The sequence below is a fragment of the Nesoenas mayeri genome (assembly GCF_963082525.1).
Source record: "Nesoenas mayeri genome assembly, chromosome: 16".
Classification (NCBI taxonomy): domain Eukaryota; kingdom Metazoa; phylum Chordata; class Aves; order Columbiformes; family Columbidae; genus Nesoenas; species Nesoenas mayeri.
The window spans coordinates 8,213,829-8,240,638 of NC_137562.1; the positions used below are offsets into that span (position 1 = coordinate 8,213,829).

General features: G+C 49.9%; 1 protein-coding gene across 1 annotated transcript in view; it reads right to left on the reverse strand.

Moving 5' to 3' along the window:
• Window positions 1-25,810, reverse strand: part of LAMA5 (laminin subunit alpha 5) — a gene marked incomplete at both ends in the record, with an annotated part of 88,288 nt that extends 62,478 nt beyond the window's left edge. The window contains 2 exons of the mRNA XM_080354674.1: window positions 19,471-19,623; window positions 25,529-25,810. Of these exons, the coding sequence (XP_080210800.1) occupies window positions 19,471-19,623; window positions 25,529-25,810 (435 nt within the window). The remainder of the gene's footprint in view (window positions 1-19,470; window positions 19,624-25,528) is intronic.
• Between the last annotated feature and the right edge of the window lie 1,000 nt (window positions 25,811-26,810).

Consider the following 26,810-nt stretch of genomic DNA (forward strand, 5'->3'; position numbering starts at 1 on the left):
AGCCACTGCTGTTGTGCTCGAAGGGCTTATTCATGGATACACCCTGATTACAACACCACCTTCATGGCTGATAGCTCTCTCTCCATCTTCCCAAGAAGATCCCCTCAGATCTAGACACTGCCTTTGCGATCCCCGGTGTCATCACCTCTGTGGAGCCCCAGCTGGATGCAGCAACTACAGACAGCAGCTCTTACAGATGCCCTAATTTATCTCCTCTAACTCCACACACCTCCTTGATCAAAGAGGGAAACTATGGGCCAAACTTCAGCAACTTAATTATCTAAGATCAGCTGGAATATGCACAAGGTGGTGCCTTGCAACCCTCCTATTTGTGGACATGCCCTGGCTGAGATCACTAAAAGCACGCAAGCTGGAGCATCCTTGCTATGAGCAAAGCCAACACTGGCAGAGGAGAGAATACTCCAGTAAGCTGGAATTCACCCCTCCTCTTAATCCAAAATAGCCCCATTGCCGGGTCATCAGGCTCCTCCAGGACTCAACAGCTCTGGGGTCAGATGAGGAGAACGGAGCTGTAGGCTGGAGATGTGCTATGAAGGCAGCAGTGTGTTTGCTGAAAGTAGCAGCGCTGGAAGGATTGATAACAATTTCTGCCTTTTTAAAAAAATAATTTATTATTATTTTTTGTTTAATTAATGTAAAGCTGCCTGAAGGCAGAACCAGACACCTGGTTACTAAATCTATACCCAAATAAAGTGACTGTGCACAGCTTGGGGACAGCTGGTGTATGAAGGCAAGACCACAGCAACTCCCCATCGGTTCATCACACTGGCGCTGGCTCCCCACCGCAGCCGGCTCGGTTTGCTGCACGCTGCTGGGTGGAAAACAAATGATACTGACTCACTTGTCTACAGCATAGCCTGTTTTGAAATATTTATCGCTACCCCAATCGGAAGAAAGAAACACTTATCTCTTAGACATAATGAAGAACACATTTCCAGTACTGAACAGCTGGGAGCTGGAAAGGTGGCCAAAGAAAATCCCTAACTATTTTTTTCTTTTTCCTTTAAAGTAGGCATCTGGAAAACTCACATTTCTGGGGAAGAGGAACCCTCCCAAACCAATCCAGGGGAAGAGTCAATTAAACTCTCAATTAAACTTGGTCACAATTCACAGGCAGGAGGTGATAAGATCCTATCATGAGTGTAACAACGTGTTTTCTGTTCTCTACTCCAGTCAGAGAAACGAGGCTGATTTTATTTAATGAAATGCAGCAACTCCTCCAGGCAGAGATTTTTCAGTATGGTTTTGATCAGCCATTGAAATATCAGGGAATTCTTGAATCCCCAGCCCAGATCTCTTCAGCTGGTACACTCTGGGCAATGCTAACAAGTTCCTGCTCCCCAGGATGGCAAATGAGCCCCCTCAGCTTCAGCTGTCCCTGGGAACAGCTCCTCCAGCTCAGGTTCACACGAATGCAGCAGAGAATGACAACCAGCACACATGCTTGCCAGCAAAACACTGTTTTTTCCAGGTCAGATCCCCACAGTAACCCATCCAAATGACCAGGGAACCTCTGCATTCCTCTCCTTCTGCTGTTGCACCATCACTCTCTGCATCTCTAGTGCACCCCAAGGTCTGGAACCAGTCATTGATTAAACATCAGAGTAGTGAGAGGTATCAGGGCTACACATTCTTTGCTGAAACAGGTCCATTCCCTTCATCACATCTAAATAACAACAACTTCAAGCTGCTCCCAGGCTGCCCAAACCTTCCTCCACTCAAGGCACAACCCTCAGGCAGGCTACGGCAGATCCTGCTGGATGGTGCGCCCTGGGATGGTGCATCTCGCCCCCGTATCCCAGGAAAGCCCCACCAGACACAGCAATTGCTGTTCCCAGAAGCATGAGCAGCTGACAAGAACAGAAATGCTCGGCTTCGGATGGGCCGTCTGGGAAAATGTTTCTCCTCTGAATTTCATGATAGGTTCAAATTCTTTCGGAGGGAGGACTAACTTAGGGTTGTTTTTAAGTACGTGCTGTGTTATTGTAACTAATAACAGGAAATTAATGGCTTGCTCTGTGGTGGGACAGAAGGCAGTCCCTCTGCGGGGGCTGCCGACCATCCCCACCATGGCCGTGTCCTGGCTGCTGGCTGGGTAGTGGGGTCTGCTGAAATCACCAGACACCCCTCAAAGGACCAGAAGCACATAGATATGAAGAGGGAAGGCACAATCCAGAGCCAAAGCCTCTCCGTGCGCCCCATCTGACACGCTGTCTCCCGCAGCTGTGGGGCAACCAAACCTAAACCCTTTGTCTGGTTCTGCTTATGTACCCAGGACACTAAAGACATATCCAAAATGAAGTGTGCCACCTCCCCTGCCTTGGGGACAGGCAAAGAGACTCCCCCCTCCCTTACCCCGGCTGCCACTCACCAGCCACTGGGAGAAAAGCTGCTTCTGGCAAGCGCAAGACATTTCTGCTTGAGAAACGAAATTAGCTCACGCTGTTCTCCAGCATTCAGTTATCTATCTCAGCAGGCAATCAGGCTTTGCCAGAACAAACAGGACATCAAATAAACAACGCATTAAGATGAAGCACGCTGCGGACACGTGCGGTCACTCTGGTCTCGAGCCCCAGCGGCTCCTGCAGCTCAGACATCTGCAGCTGCTTTGCTCTGCGCTCCCCCGACCTGCCACGGGGCTGCCTTGGGGGCACTTTGCTGCAGAAAGCGGTTCTTGCTGCGGACAGACAAGCCCAGTTCAAAAGCAACAGCTTCACTGAGGACTGATGCTTTCAACACACCTCCAGCTATACTGGTCAGAAAGGTATCAGCACACAGAGGCCAACTGCAAGTCACATCACTCCTGTAAGTGCTTCTGCTCAGGCAGCACCAAGCCAGAGGCAGCATTAACCCACCTGCTCACAGTTTTAATATCGAATTTCTGGTCAATGAGACACGCACGGTCCCCGGCAGCCAAGGACGGGAGGAAGAGGTGCAGCTCAAAACTTCTCAAGGTGTGTTTCAGGTCGTGCTTCTGACCTAGTTTCAAATCCGGGTGGTTTCTATTTGGGGGAGCTGTGCTGCGGCACCTGCCACCCCTCTCCCTTTCAGCAACCCGAGCCAGGGCCGCTACGCCACCAATGCGCTCGCATCCCATCCGGGCCCTGGGGACACCGAGACACGTGGGCAGAGACACTGAACCGCTCCAGGCCTCACTGCTGATGTCAGACACATTCATTGGGACATGGGGAAAATAAATCCCAAAGCCTTTCCAACACCAACACGAAGGCAGCGTCCCAGTCTGCACCGCAGGCATCTCATGTTTCCTCCTTCCTGGTGCTGTAGGTACCTGATAACTGATCACTCCCTCCACTGCAGAAATCCCAGCGCTTATCCCCACTCTCTGCCCAGAAAATAGCATCACCAGGGCGATTTTACTACCCCTCAATGCCAGAAAAACAGAGCATAATTCCAGTACTAGTTGCAGATACAGTGTAAGCATGGGATTACAAACTCAGCACACCCTGAGCACCCGAGTGTCCTCACTGGAGAAGGTGGTACCACCAGCACTGGGCACAGGCAGCTCCTCTGCCAGGCTCCAGGGTTTGCCCTGCTGTTGGGGCAGGGACACAGAAAGGGCCAGTGAAAGGGGCACTGGGGCCAGTGAAAGGGGCAGCCGCACACGGGGAGGCGCACGCTGCCTGCACTGCTGCCCATTGCTGCCTGCATCTCCACTGCTCCCACAAGCCACGGAGCATGAACGAAGGACACAAGGCTGCTACCTTGTAAGTGACAGTGGTGTTGCCATAGCGCATCACCCTGCTGTGAGGTTAACAAGAAGCTTCTAAGGATCTAATGTGGATATCCCAAAACACCTTTAGAGCAGCTGCTGAGAGCAGCCATTTAACTTCTGTCCTTTGCTGAACCCTCACAATTTTTCTAGAGGCAGGGACCTTGTGAGTGCAGTTCAGCATTGAACACAGCGCTGTGTATAACACTGATACAAACACAACGGGGTCAGTAACAAGTGGCTGTAGGGATGAAGCTGTATCCCTCAGCAGGATGCACGCTAACCTGAGTAGGTTTGGCTCATGAGCTGTTAGATAGCTGTACTTGACAGACCAAGGCTCTGTTCCCAAGGGGAGATTTATAAATATTTTCCAGGATAAACATTTGTAAATAGTGTCTTTCAATTTGTCTGTGAGCAGATTCTTGACCTCCTGCTTTCAAAGACAATCATCATCTTCAAAGGAGGGGAAGCAAAGCCATTCATGCAAACATGGTAGCTACAGGCAATCCACACTGTCTGGTCCTCATGTCCAAAGCTGCCGTGGGGTGTCTGTGCTAGATGGTGTGTCACCAGGCGCAGCCACAGCCTCCCCTGCGATGCCTCCCAGCGCTGTTCCCAGGCGCAGGGTACATCACCTAGAAATCGGATCTGCCTAGGGAAACGTGATCGCCCCGATGACTCTGCTGCTGAGGGACAGGGGTCACATTCTGCTAAGATCACAGCAAAGCAAACTGGCATCTGACTCTGAGCCTCACGGTTCATGAAATCAATATACGGGCCACAGGAGTCATTTCACCTCCTCTGCTCTTTGAAGAGCTCCCTCCCTTCCCCCTCTGCTGGCCATGAAACCAGACTGTGGGTGGTCCCTTCCAAGACTGTAAATTGGCTTGTTGAAAGCCTCAGCAAAAGAGAGGTCAGATGCCTCCATACACCAAGCAAAACCAATAGTGCTGTGCAACTATTTGCACATTATTCAAAGGATACGCGCATCTACGCGGCTGCTTGCACCACAGGAGGCATAATACCGCATGCAGATGCGCCCATGTTGCACAGCTTTCCCCTGAAACAGTACGTGAAGATGTAACTCTTGGTCATGCTTCAAACCTTCAGCTCTGGCTACAGAATGGGGTAAAGGTGGTGTGAGCAGTGGAGTCGCTGCCCTTCACTGTGGATGGCAAACCCCCTTATGAAAACAAACCTGTTGGGAAGCAGGTGCTCTCCAGCTCAAAGGGTCAACAAGCAAGATACCCTTGCAAAGAGGAGCCATAAAACCCCTAGTCTTTTCTGCAGTTTCAACCATGAGAAGGCAAGAGCATAAGCACTTTCCAGGACTTCACAGTACCCTTATTCCAATGGTTCAAAAGAAGGATGAGGCAGGGACAAGGGCACAGAGAGCAGAGACAAGACCACACAGACACTTGACTGCAACCTTCAAGTCAGTTTTCAGCCTCTTTCCATAAGCCAACATCCATTTGAGAAACTGCGACTTCATGCTACGCGAACATGCTGCAAATCCTACTGCCTCAGACCCTAAAAAAAACCCAATTGTCCTGCAGAAACCCCAACTGCCCAGCAATTTGGAAAAACCCAACTGTCCTACAGGTGCTTCCTGCTGCTCTCAGCCTTGCCCATTGCTGTAGGCCACACAGCATCACTGCAGGGCAAACAGGCATTTACAGCTTACTCAGGCCCTCCTGCTTCCCTGCTCCCACTGCCCAGCCCCGGGAAGGAACAGAGATAAGGGGAGTGCTACAGAAAACACCAGGGCTTAAGAAAGCCATGATTTAGTGCAGATAAAAGGTCTGGGCGTGTAAGCACACACCACTGAAAGAAAGACCACTGCTGAAGGAAGAAAGGGCATGTGCGATGGCATGCGTCCAGGGTGGGGGCACAGCACAGGTATGTCATTTACTGGGGAGGTTATAAACAAGTCTTTAAGCAATAGCTGTATTGTCATTCTCACAGCACCACAGCATGATGAAATATGTCCAACTGGATGTATTTAATGGAAGTGTTACCCTGCAGATGGCTCATGGATGTCAGAGCAGCCCAGCAAGTGCAGAGAGGGGCCCCACAGCTCAAGTGAGCACCCAGCTCCTCTGCCCCACAGCCCGGGGTAACCACTTGAGCATTTCAGGCAAAAAGCAGCAAAGAGGGAAGCAAACCCATGTGGGTCTTGCCTGCAGGACCCATCCACCCTCCCTGGAAGCAGACCTGCTCTGCTGGGCAGGCTGCAGCCCTGCCTGCACCCCGGTTTGGGTGAGCAGCACATGCTGGAGAAGGCTGGATTTCCAGCTGCATTTCTCAGTGCCCGAGGCCCATATCTGCCCTTTGTTCACATTAAAGGTAACACACAACTGACTTGTGATTTCTTTGCATAGCCCCATCACCTCCAGGGAACAGTTTTCAGTCCTTGTGCTGGTGGTGTGAATTTAAGCCACACTCCAGATCATGAGCATGGTATTAGAACTTGGGTGCTGGGCTGGAGGAAAAATAGCACTGGTGTAAAACAAGAGGGTGTAGAGCAGCATCCTCCTCTGCCTTGGGCTGATGGTGTTAGGAAAACAGCCTCACCATAAGCTCCCAGCACGCTGTTCCAACAACTGCACAGACCTGGTACCAAAGTTGTTTGAGGTAACCTGGCTCACTGGCTGAAGAAGGTTGACAGCAAAGTGGTGGGGGAAGAAAATAAGAAATTAACTAGATAGAAAAATCACATCTCGAAACAACACAGGATGTGCTGTCTCAAGCAGCAATTCCATCTCTGCACCAAGTTCAGAGCTCCTGCTAGAAACGAACCTGCAACAACTGGGGCTCCAGTCTCCTACCCAGTAAATCTGAACTAAGCATTTCAGCTGCCAGCCCCAGGGATAACATAAGCCAGGAATAATATTTCAGTGTAGCCCTTACTCCAAGCACACAATTCCCCATGCTCCTTAATAAGGCATATTAATTTTTCACATTGTTAAGGGGAAAGCAAACAACTTAGACATTTCTGTTCCTACATTAGGCTCTCAAGCACATTTGCTGCATATCTTATCAGCACAGCTCTAGCAGCCTTTCTAAGCTGTTTCAAGACTTTGGCCTTCAGAAACCTGGAGAGGGGGATGGAAAAACCCACTATTCATACTTACCAAAGCATAGCACATTTTCAAGAGGGCATTCCTACCATCCAGAGCAAACAAACGTTCCCAACTGTACATTCCATGAGTTACATTACAGCAAGTAATATCAATCCAGGTTCACTGTACAAGACAATTTAAACATTCTTAAGAGTTTCCGGGCCAGTCTGCAATTGAAATGGAGAAGCCAGACAAAAGAATACTTGTCTCTGCTTTAGGCAGCCTGCAGGATGGTTTACACCCAGCGTTTTACAAGCACCACTACGTCAGCTAGGACCCCAAGCTTGTTGGGACGGGCTCTCCAAGGCATGCTAAGGGCTGTACAAATCCAGGACCTGCTCCGTGACCAGACATTCTCAGCCCTGCAGGACTAAAAATAAGAAAAATTACTATAAAAGAGCTATAGTAGGACCCTTTTCAGTACTGACAAAGCCATGCTGATTTGCTAAGTTAATTCAGGAAGCCCTTGGCCAAAGCATGGGCTAAAAAAAGAAACACTCAAGTCCCTTTCCATAGGACACAAATGGGATTTTGTGCTTTAGGCACTGGATGAGACTTGAAACAGCTCTGGCTCTTTCTGTGGCCAACAGTGAATTAGACAACTGTGAAGTTCCCAGAACTTTTCAGGGGTCCTGGGGTGGCAATGTAACAATCCCAGCACAACACAGTATGCACACAGGTAAATACTACCTGATCTCTTATGACAAACAGAAGTCAGATCCTTTGCCTTACAGGGCACAGTGGGCACAGCAAGGCATTTGAGCATCAACACATGCACAACCCAGGGAAACCACCTCACTGAGTAAAAACTCTCTTGCCCTCTCTATACTGCCTACAAACCTATCAGCCCAGAGCCCTGGACATCTTTGGTTTGGCCATACCAATGATTTAAGACCTGGACACTGCAATTCATGACTTTCCTTGCCACTGTCATTACTGCCTGATTTTTACTTTTTTTTTTTTAACAAAAATGCCTTCTGTAGTAACAACAGGGCTTGGGTGTCACCGAGAAGAGTCTCCAGCTACAACATGCTGAATGGAGCAGGGGAAATGGAGCATCTTCTTAAGCACACAACTGAATTCTCCTATAAAACCCAGGCCTGTCACAAGCTCAGATCTTAGTTCACCTAAAAAAAACTCCAAGACCTGTTTCAACCTTGATCAAGCACAACTTGTATGGCTGTGACACAGCAATTTCCCATCAAAGGGAGGATCTCAGACCCAGCCTGTCCATAGCCCACCCAGCTCTTCTCTTCCCTTGGATTTATGGGATCCAAAAAGAAAAATCCCAATGTCATGCATTTCATTTCCAGAGCAGCAGGAAATCCATCCCAGTCTCATGCCAGCTTCTGCTCTGAGTTTCCTTGGGCCGTCCTTTCAGCAACAAGGAGAACAAAGCAACCTTGGCAACTGGCCACGCTACAGCAAATATTCCCCCCATTCCCTTTAAAGGAGTGGATATCCTGTCGCAAACCTGTGTGCATGGGAAGGGTAAGGAGAGGAAGGAAACAGAAGAGGATGAATTAGCTAAAAATTGGCATAAAGCAAGAGATCTCAGCTTGCCACCAAACGCACTGAAAGGCTTTTCATTTTAAATGACCAGATGCCAAAGACTAATGACTCACACAAACCTCAAGAGAGTCCCAAGCTCTCTGGCACCCAAGAGCAGTAAATACCCAAATCCTGCCTTTGTTGGATTTGGAAGAGGATACGGATGCTCCATTTCTGATACCTTATTCCTGCCTGCTTCTGACCGCAGCTCTAGGAGACAGCAAATGTCATTTCCTTTCTGCTCTCCATTCCCTTTCTTACTTCCATCTTGTCCATCCCCAGGGCCAAGTTGTGGTTTTGGAAGGTCCCTTCTGGACCACCAGCAGGCAGCAGCTCCAGGTCCCACACACAGAAAGTCTGGCTCCAACATGAAAAGAGTCTCCCCTTGCACCATCGTATTAGGTTGCCGTGCCAAACCTGACTGAACCAAGCTTCCAGACATTTCAGCAACATCGCTTTTCTGTAATTCTCCTGCATAGTTCCTGCAAGCCTCGACAACACTGGGTTTAAAGCTCTAGTTGTTAGCAGATTTCAACAAAGCCAAGCCCAACGTGTGCAAGCAGGTTTATTCTTCTAAAAATCTGCGTTATAGCCACGCGCTATGTTAGCGTTTGTCAGCAAGTTTCCTCACCATGACACTGCCATTCAGAGCCGGGTTAGCCGACCCAACAGCAGCGCATACCAGGGCTGCAGCGGGATTAACATTCCCAATGCCACTAACAGCAGCAGAGATCTGCAGCTACGTTTGTGTGGAAGTTCTCGCTGCTGTTCGGACATACAAGGCTCACAAGAACATGACTTTTGTACTCGTGATCCCCCAAGAGCCCCCTTGTATTTACAGTCCCATTTATAGAGACTTGAAGTAAGCTTATTCCAAGACAAAAAGCAATGACTAGTAAAGAAAGGAAAAAACAAGACAAACAAACCAACAACCTGCAACAACAAAAACAACACACACACCATCCTGGAGTCCATCCAAAATCTTCGTGCCCACTAAGTTTGGGTGGATGTGGACTCTGCAAAAGCCTGGACAAGGATTAAGCAACAGCTTCAGCAAACAGCCAGGACAACAGTGAAGTCATGATGAAGCCATCAATACAGATCACTGTTTGCAGTCATGAGTTTGTGTTTACAGTCTGCAACCATGTGCAAATACCAGAAAGCCATTCTTTTCCCCTTCCCATCAGGGCTTGGCATCATGTGCATTTAACTAGATCCAAGAGATGCCTACAGCAGCATGGCAACTGTTTTTTAGTCACAGGACATGCTCCAATCCACAGCAACAGAAACTTGTAGGAACCCATAAATAGAGCTCAGCTGAGCACGTGTGTGAGGGAGAGCTCTGTAACAAAGCAGGCAAAGAAAGAAATGGGAAAGAGCAACTAAATGCACACGTGAAAAATTGTGGCATTTCTCAGAGTTTGGCTGTTTGCTTGTCACTGCATGGCTTAAGCAAACAATCACTGAAAGACTCAGGATGTTAAACAGAAGATGCAAAAATTATTCTCAGGCAGAGCACAGCAAGTAGAGCCGAGTCACACACAAGCTTTGTCAGTAAAACTGCTCCATCAGAGATGCGGTTTTCAGCACACACAGGTACAATGGCAAAATCCATCAAAAACATGCAGATCTTCTAGGATAAGGGCAACTTATTCTAAGGGAAACTGTTCTGACTTCCAGATAACCATGTGCACCATGCAACATAGCCAAACGTATCTCTGCAACAGGAGCTCAGCTCATGTAACCCTGCTGGCAGTCACAGCTCCCTGAGGTAGATGTGGCTTGGAACAACAGGTATGAAGCATCCCATCACATCCCGGAGACTTGTGTGTCCCAAGAACATTGTGTTATTAAAAGGAGGGAAGCACAAGACAAACTACCATGCTAACACCATCCTCCAGGAGCTCTGAACAACAAGCCCTGGCAAATCTTGCTGCAGCAGCAATTGCTGGCCCCCATTACCTGCACATCCTCTCTGCCAGAGGCTGCCACCCCCAGCAGAGCTGTCAGGAAGGAGCATGTCCCCACAGGGCCTTTCCAATGCAGTGTGCACAGGGCCAGGCTGCGGTGCTTGGAGGAAACAGGCACCATCACATCCTGTGCTGCACAAACAGGAGCTGGCACCATCCAGACCCACCTTCCGTTAGCAGTGACCTCGTATTAACAAAGGCCTTTTTTGTAGTCATGCTTGGCAAGTCCTTCTACTGAGCACAAAATAACGTCATTCCCCTCATTCCTGTCAGTCTCTGGTGACCCAGGTAGCCCCAAACCACCGTGCCACCCTCGCCTTGTGCAGAGTCATCCATGTGCCACTCTCAAGACCTTGTCCTCCTCCCTGCACCTCCCAGAATGACAAATCCTTGTTCCAGTTCCTCCTCTCTAATCATCCCCTCAATACACCTCTGGAAACAAAAACTTGGTTATCAGGTCTATGTGAACAGGTCACATTTCCCTAATTAGCTGCCACCAATCTTGAGTCTACTCATAAGCCATTTAGAAAGACTCTTCCATGAGCCTCTCACCTTGTGTCTTCTTACTGGTCTCCCTTTTATTTTCTATCCAACGGGAAGCAGTGCACTATTTATTGTGCTGCTTGGCATCACACATGGGAGGGGAGGTCTGGAATTTGAAGAGCATTGAATCCAGAAAACAGGAAATGGCTGAGGATCAAGGCTGGGCACAGCCCGGAGGGCCGCATTTATGACTATAATAAAAGTATAAGGCAGAGATGAAAGCAGAGCTGAGCCAGGCTTGGTAAAGCATCAAAAGAAAGGTGCAGGGGGCTAGAACAGGCTTGAAAGAACAGAGAAGCTGACTAGGCAGATGATCAGAAGTGTATTTAGCATCCTCCCTGCCAGCCCAGTGGATCTGAGCCAGGACATAGCTGTGCCAGAGCCGCGAGGGCAAGGACGGCTCCCAGAAACCCGCCCCGGGAAGCAGGAACAGCCCACTTGAGGGGCTTCTCGTGGTGATCAGGACAAGCGTGAAGAACTGAACTGACTCTGCAATGCCACAGGATGAGCGTGTCTCCCTGCCCACAAGGAGCAGGACTGGCAGCACCTCCAGGCTCAGTCTTTGGGTAGGTGCTCAGGCAGGAGCTCATGGACAGCCAAGCAAGCCCGCAGCAGAGGGGGATGCTGTCACTTGCCGGAGGATGATGATGGACAGAAGAGAAGGGCTGCACAGGGCCAAGCCAAGAGCTGTCATGGGCACTTGATTCAAGAAATAATTTGATTTTGTACTCATTGGTTTGGTGCTGCGCAGGCTCCAGCACACAGGCTGTGCGCACAAAATGATGGAGGTAGGTGCAGTTATTCCCCTTTTGGAGATGGGACAAGTCAAAGTCCAGAAGACACAAACCCACCTGCTCAGATGCCAGAACTGTGAACCCTCCAGTCCCACTGGGTACACTGACCTTCGCAAAACACTCCCTGTAACATCTGTCTGAAGTAGGAAAACTCAACTCTCCAGCAAAAAGAGGCCTGACCTAGAGGGTTCTGGTCTGCTTTAACTTGCCTGGTACAACTACAAACAGGCTGGACAAAGCTGACCCCTGGCGCACATGTATCTGAACGCATTCACACCTGATTCAAGGCTCTTGTTTCCCAGCCCAGCCAGGCAGACACTTTCCAGGAGAACAGTAAGAAATTACAAGGCTTGCCTTCCAGCTATTCATTACAAATTAAAGCCTCCCATACAGCTCGCCTGACCTCTCTCCAGCTCGTGCTCGCCCCAAGGCCTTCTCCTAATCTTTGAAGGATCCCAGGGAGCGGAGCAGGAACAGGCAGCCTGGAGGGAAGGGGGAGTTCCATGGCAGGAGACTTCACACCATCAGCCTCCTCGCTTCTCATCATGCCAAAAACCAAAAGTAGGCAACAATATCTATGGAGAAATTACAGTGGAAATCTTACATGCACTTTTTAGAAACAGAGTAATTATCCTTTCATCAGTTGTTACCTGGAGCTGTTCTGGGGGGTGGCTGGGGCTTTTTTAACACCTGAATTCTCCCGAGCTGGTTCAGGTCCAGGCAGAGCAAGCACAGCCTCTGGGAAGATTAAGCCATGGGAGCGCAAGGGTCACTTGTACAAGATGCGATGGATGGGCAGAAACACCCTCCTTGGAGACCACAAAAGGTTCCACAACGCCGAATGATCTGCCCGGAGCCTCCTGTTCCCACAGGAGCTTTCTCAGTGCTCACAGCCCACAGACGTGAGGCACCGCAGGTCTGTGGGGAGTCAAACGCTACCAGTGAAATACCAGCTACTCGTTGCAGCCCTGGCAAACTGACTTGAAGCGGTACTGGTTCATGACATAAGTAAACATAACATGCAATTAAAATTCACATGTCATCCACGATTTACCTAAAGTGATATTCTGCACATCTCCTCCTTTACAGCAAACACCAGCAGTAACAAAGAGGAAAGAAACCTCAGCCTTGGCTTCTCTGGATCCTGGAGAAGTGGACTTGGCATCTGACTTGGCAAGGCTGTTTGAAAAGGAAAGGATGGGTCTGCTCTTGCTGTCGGAGGAGACAGATCCCCACTTGATTAACAACTTGATTAACTCCCTTCTGCTCACCTGAGCGGCTCCCGCACAGCTGCTGGAGCCAGGAATCTGCTGGGAGACGGCACAGAACACAGGAAGGTTGAGAAGGGCCAAGTGAAGGAAAAAATCTCCCCTTATCAGCATTGGAAAAAAAAAAAAAGCAGCTGCTGGTCTGGGTCAGGGGAACTGCAGCTTTGAAGGAAACAGAACAACCTTCACAAGCTAAGTTATTTCAAACAATAAAGGAGAAAATGTATTGGGAGAGAAGATCTGTACACCTGGGCTCCGCGCCAGCTCCCGGCGCCGCGCGCTCTCACAGTCACACCTTTGCTGCTTCTCCCCGGGAAGCACGACAAATATGCGCTCGCTTCCCAAAATACAGCAGCACCCAACAGGGTCCATAGTTAAGGGGCTATTTCAGATCAGGGAGCTGATATTCTAAAGCTTATAAATGGACAAATAGAGATCTTGAACTACTTTTGGAGGATTTTATGGAAATTGCAGAGGATTCCACGCAGGAGAAGAGACCACAGCCTTAGCTGTTGAAGGCAAAAAAGGATTTCTGCTCAGCCTGCTAAACATGCTTTATTTTTAATACTGCTTTTGCTCCAAAAGCCAGAGAACAATTTGGAGAAAGAATGTCTTTGTCAGAGATTTTACGCCCCAGCCCTTTACTTAAGGTGCAAAAGCTCCCAGTAAATGTCACTAAGCCCTCCTACCCCTTTCCCACAGTGGTGCCTCAGCACAGGGAACACCAAGGAGTCCTTACAGTAAGAGAAATTTAAAATAATAGTAATAATAATAAAAAAAATAAATAAATCTTCACCTATTCTTGAAATGCTCCATAAGAATCACATGCCAGGCAGATAGTGCAGCGTGTGGTCCCAAGAAAAGTGGAATTTGTGCATTTGCCACCCATATGTGCAGGAGAAATGGATGGAGAAGACACCCCACCAAGGAGAAGGAAAGGAAGAGACTGGTCTCAGGACTCCCCCTGCGTAGAGCAAGAACAAACAGGACACCTCAGGGGGAAATGTAAGCAGTAGCTACATCACCCAGAGGCAGGTAAGAGCTCTCAGCAACTGAAACGAAGGTGCTAAAGGAAGAGGTTTCAGCTGAAAATTCTTCTCAGATGACCATCATCACATCCCATCGCAATGCCAGGGAAAGCAGCCACTAGGAGAACAGCTCCATTCAAGAATAACCATGAGCTTTCCTTCGGGACTTCATGAGTTTTCTCATCCAGAAGGCTTTTTAAAAATTAATTAAGCCAGGGAATAAACCACATTCATCTGTGCACTGAAGGCTTTTGCTGGGGACGGGGGGTAAGCCTCAGCACATCGGTTTGCCAGGTTTTCCTTCCAGCTGCCATTCAGAGCACTCCTGAAGATCTCCACCAGCAGCCTGCACTACTATCCCAACTAAATTAAAATAAATGAGACACTAAAAATTATGGTGGAAGAAGATTTCTGAGCACTGTGACATGCAAGGGACTATGCTCTGGTTCAATGGCATTCCTTCAGCACTAGGCCAGGTAGCATTTTCACCCACAGAACCCAGCCCAGATCTACCGAGGATGGGCAGGAATTTAATATTCATTAACAAGAAATCGGTTTGCACAGAAAGGATTGACTTGTTCACGCAAGTCAGGCATTCAGCCACATACCCAGAACCTGCAAGCGCCCTGCACGTCCAACCGTTGTGCAAAGCCGGTCCCGAGGGGCCACGTTTGCAGTGCAAGAGGGACACGAAGTAGGTTTGTGCCCTGCAAATCCACCACAGGAAAACCTCCACCTCCTTCTGAGAGAAGTTTCCCACTGAAAGAACAGCAGCCCATTGACTAAGGGCCCAAGTGTGCAGTGCGTGTTGTGCCAATGAACACCTTCAGAGCCAGATTAATTTACGGCATGCATAAGTTCATCAGCTCAACAGAGACCAGAAAAAATGGTAACAGTGGCAGATCCCACTGTAATTACCAGAAAATTCAAGAGGTATTTGAGGTTCCTGGTAAGTTATCAATCTACTCCTTTGCCTAGACACATCTTACAGTGACCGCAAAACACACCTTCAGCCTGGTCCAGGAGCTCAGCTCACAATCCTTTTCATTTCCTTTCTATCTTCATAAGTTACCAACAAATGCAGGGGTTTTTTTAAAAAAAAAAAAACACCAAACCCTAAAGGGGGCTGCACTTTAAGCAGTAACAGCCTGGAGCCCTCCAAAGGAGGTTTCCTTTTCTCCCTGGTGGCACAGGTCAGTGGATGTGGGTATTTCTGGCCAGTGACCGGCGTGCAGGGGAGGCTGCGTGCACTTGGTGCAGCACTGCCGAATTAAATACCTTTAGGGTATAAATCAAAACTCTCTGCAAAGCTCCAGTCTGAAATTCTGCTGTTGTTTAGTGTCAGCAGGACGAGCAGACTCTGGAGATGGGGGATGCTATCCAGCCACCTTCTCACCGCAGTCATTAACCTCGAGCAAGCACTGGCACGAAGCTCCTGCTCTTGCCTGACTGTGAGCATTCCTCTGCACAGAGTTTATCCTGAAGCACCAACTCTCCATAAACATCTCTGGGAAGGGCTGGCCTGGGTTCACCTTCATGCAAGGAAGATGTCAGGCACTGGCAGGAAGCCAGCCATTCATGTTTCTTTAAACGTCCTGATTTTTGTCAGCTCTGACTCAAATGACCTTCTTGGGAAAAAAAATAATAATAAATAAAAAAAAATAAAGGAATCTTCCATCACACCCTTTCCTCCCCTCCACCCACTGTGGCACTTAATCACAGCAGGACCACAGGGGACAATTCCCATGGTGGCCGTGACTCATGGCCTCCTGTCCCTCTGCTCCCTGAGCAGCCCCTTTGCAGCAGAAGCGCTTTCCCATTTGCAGCTGGTCTGAAAGAGCCTGGAGCTCAGCAGCAGCAGGGCAGGCTCAGGAGCCTCCGTCACAACACGGCCCTTTGGCCTCCGAGCCAGGTAGAACAAGACGGCCAGTTGTGGGGACAAGTCCAGATTGTCCAGCAATGCCACAGCCTGCAAGTGTACAGCACCTTCCAATCTGCCACCCTGCAAAGCTGAATCGTGCTTCACCATGCCACCGCGATGTGGTATTGTGCAGCAAACCCATGCGGTGGCCCAGCCATTCATCCTAAAGTGAAGCTTCAAGCACAAGGTCATGATAAAAAGCAAGCAAGAAAAAAACCGTTCTTTCTTCACACTCTCCACCCCAGCAGCTCCTAAAATTCATTCAAATTCCCTCCTTGAAGCTATTTGCCATATTTCTGGCTCCCAGACCTGTGTCTGACATGGGAACCCTCAGCAACTCTTCCTCCCCTCCCAGCTTTTTCCCCCACCAATTCTGGAAAGAAAAGCTCTCTCTTCCCAAGGAGGCAGGAACAGACACGGCACCAGGAGAAGCAATTCAGATCTGCCCCCGCCCCAGCAGATAATCAGACACAATCTCTTCCCATGCTGTGGTGGGAGCTCTGATCTGCCTTGCCGATGAAGCTGTTAAGATTAGGCCACTGCTGGCACTAAGATGACATGATGTGAGTGGTTAATACACTCACACCAGCTGGGTGGCCAGCCTGAGCCATTTTTTAACTTATTTGCTGGCTGCGGATGATATTTCTCCTCTTCTTCCCAAAGGATTTTAACATCCCCATGAGAAGAGCAATCTCCCAGCCAGCAAAAGCAAAACCCAACAGGCTGCTTAATTAACTGCCCCTCTCCCACTTGCCACAGCCTTGCCAAATGCTGGAGAAACCCAATTCCAGCTGGTAATTAAGCACTTATGGCTGGAGAGGGACTAAGACAGCAGGGAAGCACAGCGGTGAAGGGAGGGCTGACACCACCACTCCCTGTGCCAGCCCTGGCCAAAGCACCATGTCACCAGTGCTCCAGGCACTCGCCATCCCTCAAAGGCACAGAAGCTTTTGGTCGCCGCCAGTCACTTAAATTAAATCTTAATTGGCCCAAGAGCTCCCTAGGGGGTTACACAGAGCAAGGAGAGCCCTTGTGTGCAAGCCAAAAAAAGCCCTGCTCCCAGACAAGCCTTTGAGGGTGTTACCTGCACTGTTTCACAAGCATCCAAGGAATTTGCAAAGCCTGGCTGCCAGGTACGCGGACTGATCCTGCGCTCATCCTGCAGACCCCGCTGGGTCCTACCAGCTCCACTTTTTATCTTCCATCCTTTCACCCAACCTCAACTTCAAAAGGAGGAAATTAGTGATCCCGTAACATTGCACGTTGTTTCTATTGCCTGACCTACCAAAACAAAGGAGGGAAAAGCAAAGAACTGACTCTCACCAGGAGCATAAACAGGTTATTACAGCAATTATATACAATAAGGGCACGTATAAAGAGGAAGCCATTAAAAAATGGGCTGAAGCTTCAGGTCTGTGCTTCTGCTGAGACCAGCTGGGCAGCCACTTACTTCACAAAGGCAGGAGGGAGGCAGAGGGCTCGGCAATTCCAGACAAACTCCCCACCACGTGAGGCAACTGCAAAACCAGCACCACGCACGCAAGTCCTGCTACCAACTGTGCAGAAGCGATGGTGTGATCCCACCCCCAGGGTACCCAGAGCAAACATAGAGCCTGAGCAGGGCAGGAGAGAGAAGGTAAACTTACACCACTCAGTTTTAGCACTATTGCAGGTCCCCCCAATTATTCCAGGCTCAAGCTCCCAGCTCTAGAGGCCGCAAATCCCCAGGTGAGCCAAACACAGCAGCTTGCAAACACAGCATGGCTGGGTCAGCCCTGGCCTGAAGCCAGGAAGTTGCCACAGAGAATGACAAAGAGGAGGACAAGCTCCCAAGGAAAGCTGGTCTTTGAAAATCCCTTTCCAGAGAGGCAGTGAGCGATCAGAAAGCTGCACTGCAGGCTGGCCCTTGGCTGGAGGAGGGAGTGCAAGCCATCCACCCACCCAGCCAGTGCACCCCCGCCAGCTGGGAAGTTTCTAAGAGACGCGGCAGATGCCACCTACGCCGGCTAAAGGGATCAGCACACTGTGTGCGGCAGCGGGAGGCTTTGCCCACACAGCTATTGTGCGATGCACGCTGTGCCCCGGGCGTCAGGAGGCATTTTGCTGGTGCTGTGTATAGCACAGCTTTAGATAGCCGACTCTCATGGGAGAGAACAAATCTGTGGAGGGTGTCTGAGACGCTCCAAGCTGAGTGCTGCAGCAGGGCAAGGAGCGGATCAGAGACAATCCCAGGGACTGAAGTCGTGTTTGAGGCATCTAATAGAAGGGTATTCTCATTTACACATCCCACATATCTACAGCTGTAAATTTGGAGTTGAATGCCTTACAAATAACAGTAACAAACAAGCCTTTACTCCGCCAGAGAGGGTGAAAAAGCCACTTGCAAGGTCAGTGCAAAGCTGCAGGGCTTGACAAGGCTCGAAATCACTGCAATCAGTGCAAACTCCCAACTAAAGGGGCAGCGCACTCAGCCTCTGAAAGGCTGGCTGAGCAATCGCAAATCACCGCAACCGTCTCCTCTGCGAGAGCTGACCTGTCCACAGCTGCACAACTGCCCCGTCCCACAGACCTTCCAGCCAAGGAGGACCCAAACTTGGCCTCCAGTGCCACAGAGCGGGCAGTAGAGCTCGGGGAAGTGCAGCAGATGAGGTGAAAGCTCATCCCTGCCTGTTTATGGGGGCACTTCAGTAGTTAACTGCTCAACTGTCAGAGCACTGAGCAAGTACCATGAATCCTGAATCACAGCTGGGGCTGCTCAGCATAGCAGAGCACCTTGTCCATCCCCTGCCACGGTCCGAGGACTGAGGAGTTCCCCCATCCAATAGCCCCACACCAGAAAGCAGACCCACATCCCACAGCCCTTCAAGTCTCTAGCTTGTAACACCTTCCTGTTGCTGCAGCTTCAGCCAGGACATCTTTTCTGCTGCTTTCGCCCAAGCTGAAGAAAGTCTGAGAGAATAACCCACTTCCAGAGGGATGGTTGTGCGGATGAATAGCAGCAGCAGAGGAGGCGGTGGGGGCTGACAGCCAGCACTATTACAATGTTAATTCCCTTTGACTTGCCAGCATTAGAGACCAAACAGCCATTGTCATTCTTTGTCTTTTATAGGAAGATCTTCAGCATGGAGTTACTGTGTTTAAAGGCACCAGCTGAAGTTTTACAGCACAACCTTAAATTCCTCAGGGCTGTATTTTTGTGTTTTGGGGTGAAGCCTCACTAACCATCCCCCTTCAGGAGGCAGGTACCCCTTTAGGGGACAGGCACCTGTACAGCGTGGCAGGTCTCTGTGAGTGACTCAGCCTTTGGGGAGAGCCTAAATACTTAACAGCAAATAACCCAGACTGCCATTAATACTACAAACAGACAAGATGTTTTCCCTTCCACATTTTAACCAGAGCCTTCTGCCCTGCCATTAAACAAGTGGGTTTTGTCCCACCCTTCCAGCAAGGACCACTGAGGATGCTAAAAGCAGAGTCCTTGCCAGCATGGTCTGCAACACAACCAACAAGGTCTTGGGTTACCTGTCCAAGGTCCAAAGTGACGTTGACCTGGTTGAACTCCAGCCCCCGGGACAGAGGGGGGCTCTGCCACCAGCGCTCCGTCCCATCGATGGCATTAGTTATGGGGTGGGCCTTGTTGCTGTTTGCAGAGGAGCAGATGTCGCAGTACTGGCCCTGTTGGAAAGTACAAAAACAACATTTAACTGTAGCCTGAAGAACATGGCACATCACAGGCAAGTATCACAGCAATTCAGAGCATACAGGGTGTAAGCCTGCTAATGCAAATCAATATGTAAAATTTTTGTTTGCACCAATTCAGAGCATGGATGGAAAGAGAAAAGGCTCAAAACCCCCACAACAACAACTGTGTAAAATTTGGGGTGCTCTAAGAAGCATCCCTTCTGCATTTCAGATACGCAATGAATGCTGGCAAAGGGACACAGACACAAAGAGCTGGTTGCCACATGCAGAAGAGTGGGCAGAGGGAGAAGCCGCACTGCAATGGAGAGCGGCAGCTCCTGCTCTGAGCCACCAGCTCCTCTGCTGGGGCTGCCACTCACCCCGCTGCCCTCAGAGACCCTGACCCCACCATTCAGTCATTCCTATGGACCCAGACTGGCAGCTCTTCCACCCAGCTCCCTGCAAGCTGTTTCTTGTCAACCTATTCATGTCACAAGTACAGTCCTTTCAGCTACATTTCCAAGCTTAAAAATCTAGCAGCCAAGTTCCATTTGCTGGTGATGCTGCAATGCAAGGCCAGAAAGGAACAGTCTCTGGCCAGGGACGTAGCTGCAATCACTTTTCTGCCTTGCTTTTGTGGTGCGGGTGGCTTTGTCAGCTCCATGGACACGCTGCCAGAGAAAACAGCTCTGCAACCTTAACAGCACCTCCTGAGAAGGATCAGACAAAGACCTGAGCTGTTAGGGACCGTTCCTTTTTTCTTTCTCATTTAATGCACAAATTAATCTGGCCCACTCTTAAGGAAACCTGAAAATTGGCAAGTTATTTGTTTTGTGGAGCCACTGTTCTGCCACCTAAATTGCTGCTACAAGCAGCCTAGAAGGGAACTCTGTTACAGGCAGTTTTCCTTTTAAAGGTGCAGTTATCCCCAGGCAAGCAAGATGCCCTTGCCTGTCCCAGCTGCCACCAGCTTCACTATTGCACCAGGTACATGATCTCAGGACAGACAGTCTCCTTCCTGCTTATTCCATCTGCAGCCCTACAAGAGCTGCGGCAAGACAGAGCCACTGCAGAGCGTGTGATTTTCCAGATGTCACCAACTCTGGAGGACTCTCAGTGCAAAGGAAATGGAGATTTCACAGCATTCTTCCCCACAGCCATGTGCTGTGTTATTTGCAAGTAATTACGTAATGCAAATTGTCCGGAACAAACACACCTTTTAATTACCTCCTCCAGAAATATGAAAATAGCAGATGGGCAAGCACAAGGCCAAAGAGAAGGGAAACCATCCAGGTAACCCTGATGCCCGTGCAGGGAGCTCAGGCTGCATGCAGAGGTCAGGACAAGGCTCGTTGGAACATGGGGAGGGAGAGCAGACCAGATAAAACTGACCCAGCTCTTCAGCTCAAACCTTTAATGGGAGGGAACCGGTGCAACAGGTTGTGTGGAAACCTCCGCTGCACAATACACAACACTGAGGGGAGGGAGAAGTGAGGCAAGCTTTACAAAATGTGGATATGTAACCAAAAAAAATGAAGTGTTTTCATATTTTAAATTCTTGCCACAGATGTGAAAAACCATTTTGAACCCAAAGCTCACACTGATGGGCAACAGTCAAGTCAAGTTTAGTAAGAGGAGACTAAAAATCAGGATCAGCTGCTCCACATTCATAATGCTGCTGTTATCCCCCCACTGCTGTGCAGCCAGCGTGTGTTAGCTGCCAATGGGCCAGTAACACATCAACTAAATTCGCTGTTAAAAGTGTGATTAGCTCCTCTGATACACCAGTTACTTGTTAGTTGTTTCATCAGAGCTGGACCTAAACCTGATGAGAATAATTTCCAGCTTTTCCTATTTTAGAGAAACTCAGGCTCCTGCTCAGTGTGTCAGGTCTCTACAGGCAAAAGAATAGTTCTGACACCAGCAGAGGATTTTAATTAAAACGCAATTGTGAGCTTAGCAGAGACAGCAGGCTGCCAGAGCAAGAGAGGCGTGGACATCACCAAGGTTTGCTAAAGAAAGAACTTCAGCAACGCAAGAAGTTTCGAGGCAGCTTAGAGCACATAAAACTGCCACTATCAGAGCAAACTGCAGAGAGATAAGGAAGGGGTTTGAATGGCGGGCAGCTTCCAGAGACCTGCAAGGCCTGATCCTGTTCCCACTCACATCAATGGGAACTTAGGAGTTTCCCCTGAGCATAAAACCCAGCCTGGCACCCTGCTGGCAAGGCCTGCCTGGGGGAAAGCTTTGTCTTTGTCCCGGCTTAACTGGCCCTGCAGTGACCCAACCTCAGCTACCCTCACCTAATTTATCAGAAAACCACAGGGAGTGTGACCCAGCCTGGACCACTGGGGATGAGGTAAAAAGAGCAGGAAATGGGGGGCAAAAAGTAATATTTCAGCCAAGGGGAGTGCATGCTTGCAGGCTGTTACTTAGGTTCTCCTCACAGGTCGAGTCACTGTTCACACTGTCTCACCAGGTGTCTTTTTTGCAACTTGTTCTAAAAACTATAGGTCTTCAATTGCAGTTAAACCACTGAAGTCCAATGCTATCGTATATGTAAACACAGAAGAGAGATATGTAACACCAAACGTCACCCAAACGGCAGAGAGCCCCAGGCTGAACCAGGTGCCCTTCGCCAGGCAGCACCACAGACAAGAGACACGGGATGGAGAAACACCAGGGCAGGCGGTCACTGCCCACTGCAGGACACCAAAAGAGAACGTCCCTTAATTCAGAGACAGCCAGGTATCAAACAGCTTCAGACTCAGCTGTTACCAACACCTGGAAGAGCGAGAGGACAAGACCTACAATAAGCACCAACACTGCTCAAGCGGAGCTCAGCGCTGCAGTTCAATGCGCAAACAAAGCAAAAGCAGCGCTGATTTAAAATCAGTGACGTTTGCTGCACATTTTTAAATTCTAAGCTCTATAATTGCTTTGATTAATGCTAGTAACTTCCCTTATTGTTGTACTACTAACCTACCAAAATAATCATCTACAACCCTGCCTGGCTCTGGGGGGCCATGTACAGCCCCTCCTGCTTTGCCATGTCTCTGGAACTGCCTCCATGCAGCTGGTGGGATGGGGAACATAAGCACAGGGCTGTGCCTTCGCAAAGCTGGCAGGCTTGGAAGACAGATAGCTAAGAGCATCTTCAGTAAACCTTGATCAGAAAAATAAACCTATCTCTCTTTTGCCTCATCTTCAAGACACTATCATTAAGGTAAGATTGCCCGTGCTGATTAGAGAGTGGGAGAAGAGAAGCAAACCTCCCATGGCGGGTCCCTTTCAGCACACCTCAGCATCACATCCTCACAGATTGAAAAGCGCCCCCCCCCCCCCCCCCAGTTAGAAATGCTATGTTCTGCCAAAGAACCCTGAATAAAGCAAAGGAAAGTCCTTGAAAAGGTTTAGAGTCTTCCCAAAGACACTGCAAGTGTCTTTAGGGCAGCGTTATTTCAGAAATTTTAACGATTATCAACATTTTAGGACTAGCATGTTTCAAACTCAATGAACTCCCTTTCCTGAGCATCTTCTACAATGCCAAATACAAACAAGAAGGAAACTGACTGAACTCATTGACTACATTATTGTATTAATGTTTACGCTAGGTCTTTAGTCCAGCAAACGTCCCTTTCACCACCACAGCATGTGGAAATCCCTTGGAGGGTCCCAAGGTGCATTCTGCCCGAATTCCTGACCAAAACCCCTTCGCGAGCAGCACCGAGCAGGTGACAAAGGAAGGGACTCTGTCTGGTGGGACACGCGGGCAGCAAGGACACGCATGTGGAGTTCATTATTGTCACTTCGGTCTGCTCAAATTGAACACTTCCCTCCCACCTCCCTCATTGCTTTAGTCACCGGGTGGTGCCAAAACCCCTAAAGGGGATGAATTGGGAACTCTGACCTCTGCTCTGATGCCTCCTGTTTCCTCTCCTCTCTTTTAGGTGCTGCCTGTGGCCATGGAAAGGAGCCACGACAAAAGGATTTTTCTAAGGCTTTCAGACTGATCGAAGACCACTGGCCTGGGAAGAGGTGCTCAGATCAAAGGGACCGCGCGCCAGAGCTGTGGAGGGGATGGGAGGGGGTTGCGGCAGGAATCAGCACTTGAGGAGCCCTGTTCGGCTCACCCCGAGGTGCCAACACGGGGCTGCGCTTGAAGGATGAGTTACAACTGTCCCCAAAGCCAATACAGCCCAAAGGGTTTATTTTAGTCACCAGCATCCCCAGTGCAGCGTGCCATGCTGGACTAGCAGCGTGGCCAGAGCACGAGTGGACAGATGGAGAGCGATACATGCATACGCACATCTGCCAGCTTTTCCAGTCTTATCCTCCCGCTTCTGCTTGGCAGATCATTCTCATTGGTTTGCAAGTGCACAGAGGAGCAGTTCTTCACCCTTCCTCACTACCTTTGCCTTGCTGTAGGCACCATTACTACATCTAGTTCCCTATAAGTTTCCCACTACTAGTATTTACTTAAAGCAAAGCTTCTTCAAGTTATATTATTTTACAATGCAGCAAAAAGACACAGATCACTTCAAAGGTGGCAAAACTCAGAGGATGAATCATCAGCTTTTAGCCATCCACTAACATCTTCAACAATTTGTACAACAAACAGAGCAAAATTCCATGTCATAACCACACAATAGACAGAAAATTCCTGGTACAGCACTAACTCGGGAGAATGCAGCCAGAATGACAAAAATGTTTCAGAGATCATCTCATAACAAAGCCATCCCTACCAAAAGGCCACAAGGAAGGCTCGATCCGAGAAACTGCCAGTTTTCCCTTGCTCTTCCTACTGTTACCTACAAGGAGGGCAACCCATTACAACAGGTGAATGCACTGTGAAGCTCAGAAGCAACAAGCAGAAAATGCTGGGGAGCAGCAGCTGGTGGCTCTGAAGCTGCAAAGCATTTCAAATCAGAGCTGAGGGGGGCAGCAGGTCTGGAGCTCCTGCAACTAAAACTAGTGTTTTACAAGCCTGTTTACAACTGTTCTTTCCTCTTTTCAAGAGGACAGTATCTATTAAACTGCACGGCAGTTCTTACCATCTGCATTCCTGGCTACAGGCTCTTTCTGGTCCACTTAAAATGGGAACCCTGAGGTAAGTCACCTGACATTCGCTTGTAAAATTCACTCTCTTAACCTTCTCTGTTCATCCTAATGCGCCACTAAACACGGAGGGAACGGCGGAGTTAAGACCCATAAAGGTAAATATTATCATATATATGATACATTGAGTCTCTGGCAGAGGAATTTAAGAGCTGGCTTGCCCAGGATTTTATCAACATAAAGAACCAAAGACTTTAAAAATAATGCCACGGGAACTCAGCGAGGAGCGTTTCATACGTGCAACTTCTGGCAAAGCTGGGAGAGAAAGAACACGTGCATCTCACAACCCCGCTGCTCCGGGGGTTCGGAGGGGCTTCCAGCTCTGGTGCACAGGCCTGGGCAGGGGAGGGTGCCCAGGGGACCACCCCAGTGCCCTTCGCCCCCTCCCACAGCACCCACCATGAACCCACCAGCCAGTTGATGGACACCAGCTCTGAACAAGGTCTGGCTGCAGTGGCCGGGCAAGGGGAGATGCGTGGGAAAACACCAGTGGTGGTGGAGGCCGTGGGGCCCCGCATGCCGCTTCCTCACCCATCCCCAAGCTGTCCCCCTCTTTGCTGCAGCATCCACCCTTCCCAGCCCCCGGTGAGACCGAGCTCTGCCCCTTTTCGCATCGACGGCTGAAAAACAGGGTTGCGACAAGGGAGCGGTGGCCGGGGAAGTACAAAGCGGGGCTCGGACCTCTGCGCACACCCTCGGTCGGAAGCCGCCTTTGCCACCCCAGCGAGACTCCGCAAACTGCGCGGGTGCGTGTATGTTCCCCCCCCGGCACCGGCCGTACCTGGATGGTCTGGTTGGGGTCCCCCCCCGCCACCGGCCCCCCGACCAGCTTGCAGTAGAGATCCTCCACGGCGCGGCGGCTGCCGGCGCCCGCCGCCTCCTCGCCGCAGGTGGCGGTGGCGGAGATGCGGGTGCCCTCGGCCAGGTTGAAGTAGGGCGGGTGGAGGCTGTGCCCGTTCACATCGCTGGGGAAGGAGGCGGGCGGGCGGGCGGCAGCGGCGGGCAGAGCCAGCAGCAGCAGCCCCAGCAGCCGCGCACCGCCCCGCTCCGCCGCCCTCGCCATGTTCACCGAGGCTGCCCGAGCGGCGGGGCCGGGCAGCGGCACCGGGATCACCGGGTCCCCTCGACACTGCGCCCCGCGCCGCCGCGCCCGCGCTACTTCAGCCCCGGCGGCGGGGAGGGGCCGCCCGCCCCATGCGCGGCCCCGCCGCCCTTAACCCTTTCGCTCAGTGCCGGAGCCCTCTGCCCCCCCTTCAGCCCCAGCCTTGCGGGAGGAGAGGCCAAGTGGGGTGAAGTGATTGCCTCCCCCCCCCCCCCAAATAAAAAGGGGGACAGGCTCCTCAGGGAAACAATGTGCCTATTGTATCGGCGGGGCTGCGTTGCCTCCGTCGCGCTCACTGGTATTTTAGTACGTTAAACTCCATTAACCGATAGATCAGTTTATCTCCTGGAAAAGTTCTATTACTCATTAACAAAACACTCCGCAAAATCCAGTTTGCGTTCCTCGGGGTATGGTGTTGGCTCTCATTAAATTTGGACATTGAAAATTTGCTTCCACTTTCCCCAGCAAAGCTGGCTTTCTGGTTAGGCTCTGCTCTCTCTGCTAAGATGGGAAGAAGCAGCTGAGTGATAACCCAACCTTCTCCCATCCCTCCTCTACCTACAGACAGCCCTGCCATGGTGTGACTTGCAAGGACACACACACTGTCAGCTCTTTACATACTACTGGGGGGAAGACAATCTACAGACAAGAAACTGAACGTATTACAAGAAATTATATGTAACAATACATAAATGAAGTCATCAAAATACTGCTTTTATTTTCCAGCACAGACCTTTTTAAAATCCAAGGACTGAACAATATACACATAATGTTGTGCCAGATCTGGCCAATACTGTTTCTTTAAACTAAGAAGATACAGAGCAGACCAACAGAGATCAGATCTGGACTCCATACAGCTGGATCACTACGGTATTTGAACCCCACAGGAAGCAAAACAAGCTCACAAGCGTGTCCAGGTCTTTACAGGCTGCTGCTGGGCATTTGCTTATTGCCTCACATC